General features: G+C 40.8%; 1 protein-coding gene across 1 annotated transcript in view; it reads left to right on the top strand.

Moving 5' to 3' along the window:
* The first annotated feature begins 1874 nt into the window (after positions 1–1874).
* The window catches only part of LOC103372191 (receptor-type tyrosine-protein phosphatase gamma-like), a 123209-nt gene continuing 113736 nt past the window's right edge, over positions 1875–11347 (top strand). Inside the window, exons 1-2 of the mRNA XM_008301767.1 lie at positions 1875–1896; positions 3043–3200. Of these exons, the coding sequence (XP_008299989.1) occupies positions 1875–1896; positions 3043–3200 (180 nt within the window). The remainder of the gene's footprint in view (positions 1897–3042; positions 3201–11347) is intronic.

Here is an 11347-nt window from a genome sequence, read left to right as displayed (position 1 = left end):
GCTTATCTCAACAACATGCCCAAAACATCTTTAGAAGATTGCACCTAAAACGTTCTATCTTTGTTAATATAAAGCAATACAGGAACATTATTTGAAATACAAATGTTATTATAATATTCTTTCAACATTACATTGAAATGTTGTTGTTTTTTTTTAACTTTAAGAGAACCTATAGCGAATGTTAGCCAAAGTTGTGGGAACATTCACTGCTAGCTGGGTAACTGCTCGAAGCACTTCATCACAGTGGGGGTCAGTGCTGTTGATTGGTCGTCATTTAGGCAAATGACAGTCGGCTTCTTGGGCACGGGGATGACAGTGGTTCCTTTAAGGCTGGCAGGGACCACAGTCTGGTCTAGAGAGATGTTAAATATGTCTGTGAAGGCACCCCTATAGCTCACCTAGTTGAGCGGGCAACCCATAAACAGGGGCTATAGTTCCCCATCACAGTGGTCGTGGGTTCAACACCCTTTGCTGCAGGTTTCTCCTCATTCTTCTCCCTCCTTTCCTGTCTATCTCTGCAGCTATAAATAAAGACAAAACGCCCAAAAAATATCTTTAAAAAAAAAAAAAACCTGTGAAGACTGCTGCCAGCTGATCAGCACAGTCTCTAAACACACGCCCTGGTATGTTGTCTGGGCCAAGGTCCTCCTCACATCAGCTGGGTCCAGGTCAAGTGCCTGTTTGAGGGGTCTTCTGGGCAGGTATGTGGTTGTTAGCCTTGAACAAAGAAGTGGTTCAGTCTGTCAGGAAGGCTGGTGTCACTGTCTGTGGTCACTGAAGAGGTTTTGTAGTCTGTCAGGGCCTGGATCCCCTGTCACGTGCATCTGGTGTCTCTGGTATCAAAATTGATTTTCTGCCTTCTGTGCAGACTGTTGCTTGGCTCTCCTGATAGCCTTGGAGAGCTCTGGCTGAGCTGCTCTGAGCGCTGTTCCATCTCCAGAATGAAAGGTTGTATCCCTCACTCTCAGACATGCACGAACCTCAGCTGACACCCATGGTTTGTGATTGGAACATGTGGATTGGGTTTTGGTGACTGTGACATCCTCACTTCTCTATGTACCCTGTCACAGTGTCTGTACATTCCTCCACACACGTGTTGGTTGTAGGCTGCTGCCTCCCTGAAGACGGCCCAGTCTGTGCACTCCAAGCAGTCCTGAAGAGCTTCAGTAGCTCATGCTGGCCAGATTCTGATGGTTCTTTGTGCTGGCCTGGAACTTTTCTACAGTGGTGTGTATGCAGGGAGGAGCAACACGAATGTGTGGTCTAAACTGCCTTACTGGGGTTGTGGGATTGCCCTGTATGTCTTCTGTACGTTTGTGTACACTAAATCCAGCATGCTGTTTTCCCTTGTGGCAAAGTTCACACACTGGTAAAGTTTAGGTAAGACAGTCTTAATGTTTACATGGTTGAAGTCACCAAGGATGATAAAAACACCATCTGGGTGAGCTGTCTGTTGTTCGCTAACAGCGGTGTAGAGCTCACGTAGTGCCTCATTGTTATTAACACCAGGCGGGATGTAGACAGCTATCACAATGATGGCAGAGAACTCCCTTGGCAAATAGTACGGTCGTCATTTCGCCATCATGTACTCCAGATGCCATGAACAGTGTGTGGCTGCTACCATAGAGTTAATGCACCAGTTAGTGTTCATGTAAACACACAGCCCGCCACCACGGGTCTTACCGGAGGTTACTGAGTCTCTGTCTGTTCGGAATGGCATTAGCCCCGGTAGCTGGACAGCCGTGTCTGGGATGCTGAACTGCAGCCAGGTTTCTGTTAAAACTAGGACACAGCAGTTCCAGACTGGGTGGCCAGCTGTAGTTTCAGGTGATCCAGTTTCTTTTCCATGGAACAAACATTTGCTAGTAGAAGCGATGGTAGAGTTGGTCGAGCTGGGTCAGCTCTTAGCCTGTTACGGATACCCGCCCGCTTGCCCGCTTTCAGCTGGGGTAAGAGGGCCGAGATGGTGGGAGACTGTATCCATAGCAGTCCCACGGCACACAACATCTCTTTCAGATGTGCTGATACACCCAATCCACCCGTTGTTCCTCTGTTTTTGGAATATGTTGAGGAGGTCATCAAGTTCATAGCTTAGCCAAAACAGGCGGCTTGAACGAGCATTTACACAGCATACAGCACTGCTACTGTGGAGAGTTCTCTTCATTTGTGAATAATGGCTCTCACCGTGGTTCACTGGAGTCCTAGTATTTTAGAAATGGCTTTGTAACCCTTTCCATACTGATGAATGTCACTTACTTTATTTCTCATCTGTTCTTGAATTTCTTTGGATCGTGGCATTTTGTTGCAGCTTTTTGAGTGAAATTAAACTCAGTTTTCAAAAAAATGTGATTAGCCACAGTTAATTCATGATTTAACAAGGGGGGCAGTTACTATTTCACACAGGGCCAGGTAGGTTTGGATAGCTTTTTTCCCTTACAACATGAAATCATCATTTCATTTGGTTGATGGTCTTAAACATCTAAGTGGAGGAAATATTGAAAAAAATAAGAATTCGAGAAGAGGGCAAATACTTTTTCACGGCACTGTACATTTGTGACTGTGACGTGCCATTGATAAGACAAGCAGCATTCCTCTTTACGGTTTATACAGTTATGTTTGTCTGCCATGTAGACAACAAAAGCACTTTGTTAAAGGTTACAGAAATTTTATGATCATGATTAAATTCAAATAGTGTTTCAAGTTACTGAAAATTTTCTGTATTCAACCAGATGAGACTGTCCTAATCTTACCAAAGTCCTGATGGTGTCCAAACATAATCATAAAGCGCTTGCATGTTGATTTGTGATATTTTGGTGAAAAAAACATCCTTTGATTGACAAAAGCTTATGGAAATGTTTAATATTTATGACTTTTTTATGATTTTTAGAAGACAGGGTTGAATTAAGTTCAGTTATGTTGAAGGAACCTAAAGGCTCTGAAACTGTCTTGGATCTGCTCACTGGAATTTGCAAGGAACAAAACAGTGCTGTGTAGATCATGTTGTCTTGACTGGAACATTTTGTCCTACCCTCTCTCACACAGAAAAAGAAACTTTCCTGGAGCCATTTGTGCTGAAGGACCTGCTGCCATCCTCACTGGGAAGTTACTATCGATACACCGGCTCTCTGACCACTCCGCCTTGCAGTAAGGTGGTGGAATGGATCGTCTTCAGCAGGCCTATATATGTCTCCTACAAACAGGTAAGGAACAAAAAGACAAACAGGACACAAAGTGGAGGTCATGTGTATGGGTTGTTTTGGTAGGAATGTAGAACTTCAGTGCAGCCAGATTTCAGACCTATCAAAACTTGTATCAGAATTTGGCATAGGCAGTACTCAAATGTAAGTGGCCCACTTTTATCTTGTCTGAAAAAAATGTATCATGCAGCCATAAAAATAACATTTTAGACTTTCTTTTTGTCACTTTTTTATTCGGCCAGTAAAGTCAAGACAGTTCACTTGAGTGAAAAACTCAAATTTGAATGTGGAGTTACAAAAGTTGAAGTAATAATTAATTCACAAGTGAATTTATTGATTGTGGCAGTTTCACTTTACTTGATTTGAATTGTGGTATGGCTTTTATGGCCCTTAGTGATACCCCAGCAATAAAAAAAGAAAGGAAAAAATACACTAATTCTATTAAAGTTAAAAATGTCCAAATTCAGTGAGACACCAAATTACCAAATTCTCAGAGTAGGTTAGATGACTAAATGGATTGTAGGTTATACATTTTCTCTAAATTGCAACACAGCAGTGCCCAACATACAATAACCTCCCACAAATGTAGTAAAATATAATAATGGTAAAGGAACTGGAAGATCTGGAAATGATTGGCATGGTGGACCACTGCATATAAAGTATTGATAATCAAGAGAAGACATGATCATAAAAATAGTCACAAATTAAAGTGCACCACAGAACTATTGATCATGTATCATTACTGGCACACCAACTTTAATTCCAGTCAGCTCTCTATCCATACTCATGGTAATTCCCAGATGCTACAGTATACACTCTACAACTTCTTTCATATAATAATAATAATTCACATAGGACTATATGTGAATGAGAAATAAACGTTCCTTTGTTGTTTATATTCTTTAACAGGTGTTAAAAATATTTCATAAACATAATGTAACTTTTTGACAGTGAGGGGTGATGTAATGTTACTATTGTCAGCCGTTTACTTACACATAGGAAATTGTTGGGAAGGAACAGTGCTCGTCATGATGAGTGACATCACCTTACTTACTTGCCTTTCACAGCTCATTAAAGATACAAGTATGGTGGTACTCCATCAGTTTGGTGATGGAGAAAATGTCATGAAGTGAGTCTACCACAAAAACAGCACAATCACCTTAAGTTACTGTAATGTATGCTATTTTGGGGAAAAGCAAACTATTTTCACAACTGTTATTTTCATAGTTTTAGAATTAGAATCACTGGTGATCAATTGAAAATGCACACATGAAGCAAATAATGGGAATAATTTTGTAAAAACACATCAAGCAGTGGTTTATATTTCACTGTGAGTGAAGAGTAGTCGTCATCTTGTTGGATGTGAATGAAAGATATAAGTTACTTTGAAGAGGGCCAAATCAATTTTTTCTAATGACTGGGGGCAGAAATTTCCAAAGTGGCAATGCTTGTGGGGTTCTTATGAGAAGAACACTCTGCAGTGCCTGTTTGATTCTTAACCAAACATAAAAACTAAAACTACAAGTGCCTGATGCAAAAAGAAAAAGACACACATTTTTCTGGTGCAAGATTGACGACCAGTCTTGCCTGGATTACTTTATTTTAAATCTAATACATTAAAATCTATATTTTTTAAATAAATAAAAATGAAAACCCTTACACTCTCACATTGGTGTAGATTCAGAACCAGCTGTAGTTGCACATATGAGCAACTGTTGACACTGATTTTGCATCGGAAATAATCAGAGATATTAGATAAATGTTATTACAAACAAAACAGTATCAAGAATCTCAGGAAAATGTCTTTATCGCTCATCCTATTTACCCAGTCTGGTGAGCGCTTGGCAGATTTGTCCCTGAATGAGACCAAGTAAGTTTGCTCAAGAGCAGCAGTGGAGCGAGCCAAATGTGGATAAGGTATTGGCTTCTATGTCTTGAAGTTAGAGGAGCAGGTCAATGTAAAGCAGGCAGTAAAGAGACATTACAAAGACGGATGAGATGGAGAAAGAATGATGAACAGCGCAGTTGAGACATAGAGAAGAAAAGCCAAGAAGAACAAGAATCTTCTTTCAGCAAACCCCTGATGACCAGCTAACAACATGGATGAAACCACAGCAAAAATTCAGTGACTCCCGCACTGTCTTATGCAGACATACACATATCAATTGCCCCCAGTACTTTAGTGCAATTCGCTTTCTGCCAAAACTAAAGTAATGTATTTAAGAGGGAAAACTTATGTGCAGAATGTCTCAGCTCTAGTGGATGAAACAATTTTAAAGACTGCTCCCAGTTTGAGTGAAACTCTAGCAACAATAATAGGATGGCATACATCAATACAGTGCCTGCACAACCACCATTAACATCATCCCTCTTCTTTACTAAGTTTTATTGGACAGACCTATCAGTAAAACAGACTGTCAAATTAATTTGCCAAAGCCTGAAGCTCATCACCATTTTTACAGTTATGTATTTTTATTGTGCATTTGATTGCATGGTTGCATTCTAATCCTCCATTGATGGTGTAACTCAGGTGGTTATTTAATATGTTACTGTAACATTAGCAATGTAACACCATGACAGGTTAAAGCTGAAAATGATAGTCCCCTGTAGCTCGTCAACAGTGAAACAAAGTTGAAAAATGTTTTCAACAATGTGCAGGGATCAGCTTAAACCTGTGTTTGTAAACTTAATTTCTCATCTGAACAGCCAATCTTCATATTGTGCCATTGTCTTTATTTGATATTTCTTGGCCTTGGCATCTAGTCTCTCCTCACTCATTATTCTACATTCAGTCTACATTCTACTTTTCCAGACTTCTGCCTTCTGCAGCTTTACCACCAAGAAAATATCTATTAAGCCAAACAGGATTTCAATCTATCTAATATCAGATATGACAGATACAGTAGCTTTAACACTCACTTGGTAGCTTCCATACATTCAGTATTTGTCAGCACAATCATGGCACCACAAACACACAGTCTATGCACAGAGTTAGTGTTACATCTATTATAACCTAATGCCTGTCGAGACTTCAGCCACAATCAAAGTAACAGTAGATCTTTATCTCAGCAACAGCCAGTTATAGCCTAATAACTAATTTTGAGTTTGAGTAAATTACTGTTCAAACATTATAAATAAAGTCTTTCTCTCCATCTAGTTAATCATCAAAATAAAAGCAGAACAGGCTTGAAATACAAACTTGAACTTTTTGAAATAAACTACAATGAGAATGTAACTTTTTCATGATATTCTTGTTTTGTTTTGTTTTAATAGCTGCACCTGTATATGGACACAGGATGATTTTACAACACCTGCAGTACTTTAGAAAGAAGAACATTCCAATAGGACACAACAAAAGTTTTCAATGAGTAATAAGATGAAACGGAACATCTGAACTGAATGAAATTTTCTTTAAAATACTGAAGACTAGCAGACTTTATTGAAGCTGGTCACCAACAGTACCTCATTCCATTACCAAGTCTGTCTCAACTTGTACAAAAGCCTTTTTTGAAGTCCTCTTGTTTCCCCTCTTCTTTTGCTCGACTCTCCAGAGAAAACTTGATGGAGAAAGCAGGAGGTTAGAAAGAAAATGCTGATGGTGACTGAAGTTGTCTTTTTTTCCCCCTCTTCCTATTTTATTCCTCTCTCTTTTCTCTGCTGGCCTTTTGTTTCGGGTTATACTTGAAGTAGGTCAGCAGGACTGACAGCCATTTCTTTGGGCCTGCTTTTAGAGTGGATCGATGCTCAGGCTCTGACACAATAAGTCACTAAAAATGCCTTCATTTCAAATGGACAGAAGGACTTGCCAAACATGTATGCTTGATGTGTGTGTGTGAGAATGTGAGTGTGTTCTGATATATATATTCAAAAGTGATCAGAATTTAATAACTCTCTTTACTATTCAGCTTTAAAATATTACTCTGAGAAGACCAGGCATGGACACAATGTGTTACCTGGAATATTGTGATTAATACATCAATTCTTTAGTTTTTATATTGTTAGTGAAGAGGTATGAACAGTATGGTTGACACTTTAGTTCCTAGAACTCTTGAACAAAAAAATCGAAAATAATGCTTCCTGTACACAACGTAAGGATACATATACAGGTAATCCAGAGAGGGAAGTCCTTACCGAGGACACATTGCATAGACATTTGACACTAATTGGAAATTGTCTTTATATGAGTCCAAACCATATCCTACAATGAACTTCCATCATCCATGTCTCCTTTCAAACTATTGAGCATACACTCATATGATGCTGTTGCCACCATTACATCTGTCCATTTGGAACTTTGTTTTTTTTATTGTCTTAAGATGATTCTTGAGGCTGTAAGTATAACTGCAACTGAAAGGCACATTTTAAGACACTGGGCAGCTGTGATCTGTCCCTCAGCAGACACAGGCTGGGAGTCAGAGCAGCTGTTGAACAGTATCATTTACTCAGCATTACCAGCACGTTAACACAGATTGATTGGATCGGGGAACATTCCCCATATACAGTGTTGAAGGATTTCTGTCACTGTTCGCATTTCCAGCATACATTTCACTCTGTTTTACCTTAATGTATGGCAATTTGTATGTAATATTGTATATTGACAAACTTCCTCTTACTTCTTGACATTCTTTCCACACTCCATGTCACAGCAAATACTAAGACCCCAGCACAGACAGATAAGACATGTCACACAAATATAGTCAAACAATTTATTAGAACTGAACATGCCACTTACAAATACTACAGGGGTTTATAAGAATGAACTACAAACGGGCTACAGGGTTAAACACTTGAATAAAGAAAACAGAAATAGTTAGCTAATAAAACAATACAAAGATTACAAAAAATCTCATCTTACATCCCAAAAGTCACATAGGTCAGACAGTTTTTTTGTTTTGTTTCTTCCATTTAAGCACATTTAATTCTTGACTAACCGGAGCCTAGTACCACAGGGCTTGGAAAGTTAATGGTGCTGGCAGACGAGAACAAACCAAGTGCACACAGCATGACACAAGAATACAGGACTAAAGCACACACAGCACAATACACAGGAATACAGAACTGGGGACTGAAGCGCACACTCCCTCCCAAGTGTTCACGATCAGCTGATTAGCTAGAGTGGAGCACAAGCACACCCAGATGCACACCAAACTCAAATCGCTAATTAGGGGAGGAAAAAACAGGAGGGAGAGATGCCAGCTCAGCAGAGGGTTAGGGGCCATAACCCTCCAAGTCCACCAAGTACTGCAGTCCACGCCCTCGATGGCGAATGTCCAGCAGGCGATGCTCGTTGTAGGCTGGGGCATCATCCATCATCCTGGGTGGTGCAGGGGGATGGACAGGGTGAGCCAAAGGGCTCTTGTGCACAGGCTTAATCTGGGACACATGGATGGTAGGATGGATGCGCATACATGCGGAAAGCCTAAGTCGAACAGCACTGGGGTTGGCAATTCTCTCAATTTCAAAGGTTGAAACTCAGTGGCAAACTCCACACTTTGGGTTCCCTGGTGAATGTAGAGTAGGCGAGTGCCAGAGTCCCTTCCCCCTAATTGGATGGTCAAACGTTTTCTTCATGTCGGTGGCGAAGGCAGCGTATGAGTTGCAGACCACTGCCCCACTCTCCCAGAGGGCAGCTCCCCATTCCCCTAGCTTTGCCTTTAAGTAAACTAATCAGATATGCTATGCAAGCACGGTCAGAAGGGTAAGTGAGGGGCTGCATATCAAACCAAGAGAGACTAGGGTTAGAAAAGCCTTACACAAGCCTAAGTCCCCATCATATCTTTCCAGGATTGGAACAAAGGTTCTTTACACCAGGGAACAGAAACAGCATCAGAGGCAGAAGTGGGTTGATTAGACTAAAGGGGAGAACTCATGGGATCAGATGGGGGCATGGCAGGGCTGGCCAGAGAGGTTACCTGAACGGCCAAGTTAGTTACCCTGTCAGTTAGCAAAGAAATTTGATTTGACAAAGACTGATTGTTTTCAACCAGATTATGAAGGAGTTGTTCATGTTGACCTAATACAGTACCCTGATTGGTGAGAGCACGTTGAAAGGTTGGGGCTGTAACAGCACCAGTCTGACTGTCTGCTGGGTTCATTGTGGCTGGACCGCACTGTCACGGGAAACACTAATACCTAGACACAGACAGAGAAGACTGGCACACAAATATAATCAAACAATTTATGACAACAATTGAAAATGCCACTGACAAATAGTACAGGGATTTATAAGAAAAAAACCTAGCAAAAAAAACTACAAAAGGGCTACGAGGTTAAACGCAGGGAAAAAGACTAAACAGGAGTAGTTGACTACAGTAACACAGGACTTGGAATCCTAATGGAGCTGGCAGACTAGAAAAAGTAAGCACACACAGCGCAACACAAGAATACAGGACAGAAGCGCACACAGCACAATACACAGGAATACCAAGCTACAGACTGAAGCGCTCAGAGTGCAGTACACAGGGATACAGAACTGGGGACTGAAGCACAATATACCGTAGCAGGACAGAAATGAAACTACAGTACAAACACTCTAGGTAACTAATGCACACGATAAAAACACTACTTAGCTGAGCAAGGAGAGAGCAGCAGGAAGGAATGGGAGCAGAGGGGGGTGAATAGCATGGCTCAGCAGATCAGAGCGTGGATTTCCAGGCTGATGTGGCACAGTGAATGGAGATGCTGACTCAGAATCCAGGTGAAGGTAGTACAGGTGATTGGCACACGACAGAGGTCCAGGCGGGGGATGGCAGCGGAGAATGAGCGAGGTGCAATGATCCGGCGTCGAATGTAGATCTGAGGCCTTCTTTAATGGCATGAGGAGAACAGTGGGTAGGTGAGCCACTCCTTGCTGCAGGTGTCCATGATCAGCTGATTAGTTAGAGTTGAAGCACAAGCACACCCAGATGCACACCAAACTCAAACCACTGATTAGTTGAGGAAAAACAGGAGGGCGAGCTGCTAGCTAAGCAGAGGTGGAGGGCACGACACTGCATCAGAGTGTTTCGCTGTTTCTCCTGTTTAGTCATCAGTTCAAGGCAAGTATCCCAGCAGGGAATGGCAACAGAAAACTAAGCAAAGGACAAACGGATTAGTACAAGCAGAGTAACAGAACAAAATCAGAGCAAGGCTGGCCAGGGTTGACTGACTGTGAGTAATACAATGGTTTGGCACTGAGTGATGATCTAAACCCTTCTTTTATGGCAGGTGGTGGCAGTTGACAGGTGACACCACTCCCTCCTGCAGGTGTCCTTGTTTCGCTGATTATTGAATAGGAAACATGCACACACACCTCACTCATGCCCTGATAGGGAAAAGAGAAAAGGAGCAAGAACTGCCAGCCAGGGCTAGTGGAGGACATGACAGATAAGCCAAGACACCTGCTGAAAGTGTTATTTTTATAAATAGAAGTCTGTTTTTCATCTAAGTATCTCCAAAAAATTATCTTTGTGGTTAAGGTTGAATTGTTTCAACTGGTCTGAAAGACCAGGTCCCAAAGGAAGGATTGGTTTGAAAAACTGGTGCATAATTCTGTCTTTCATAGCATGGAGTAATGATCACACTCCATGTGGGAAAGACAGAAAAAATGGACAAACAGCTAATTTAGTTTTTACTGTCTTCTTTAAAATCATGTTAAATAGTATTAAAAATACACCTTAGAATACAACGAAAACAACATAGCAGTGTTCAATAGAATCTGAACACAAAGCCTCCCAAAAATATGATTCTGACGTTCTACTGTGATGTGCATGCATGATTTCTTTTAAAAAGAAAATAATAATAACAACTATAATAACTATTATTAATATTATTATTCTTATTCTTATTATTATTATTATTATTATTATTATTATTATTATTGTTATTATTGTTATTATTATTATTATTATTACTACTATATTATTATTATTAATACTATAAAAAGCTGTTGTCATTTTAGGCTTGCAAGATGGCTCGGTGGTTAGCACCGTTGCTTTGCAGCAAGAAGGTTTGCATTCCGATGAGGACCCCGGGATCTTTCTGCGTGGAGTTTGCATGTTCTCCCCGTACAGCGTGGGTTCTCTCCGGGTTCTCCGGCTTCCTCCCACAAGGTCCAAAAACATCCATCCATTATCCATTTTCTATACACCGCTTAATCCTCATTAGGGTCG

Source organism: Stegastes partitus, unplaced genomic scaffold, assembly GCF_000690725.1.
Source record: "Stegastes partitus isolate 25-593 unplaced genomic scaffold, Stegastes_partitus-1.0.2 Scaffold1709, whole genome shotgun sequence".
NCBI classification, from domain to species: domain Eukaryota; kingdom Metazoa; phylum Chordata; class Actinopteri; family Pomacentridae; genus Stegastes; species Stegastes partitus.
Note: the sequence above shows the minus strand (reverse complement) of the source record. Positions and strands in the feature narration are given on the sequence as shown.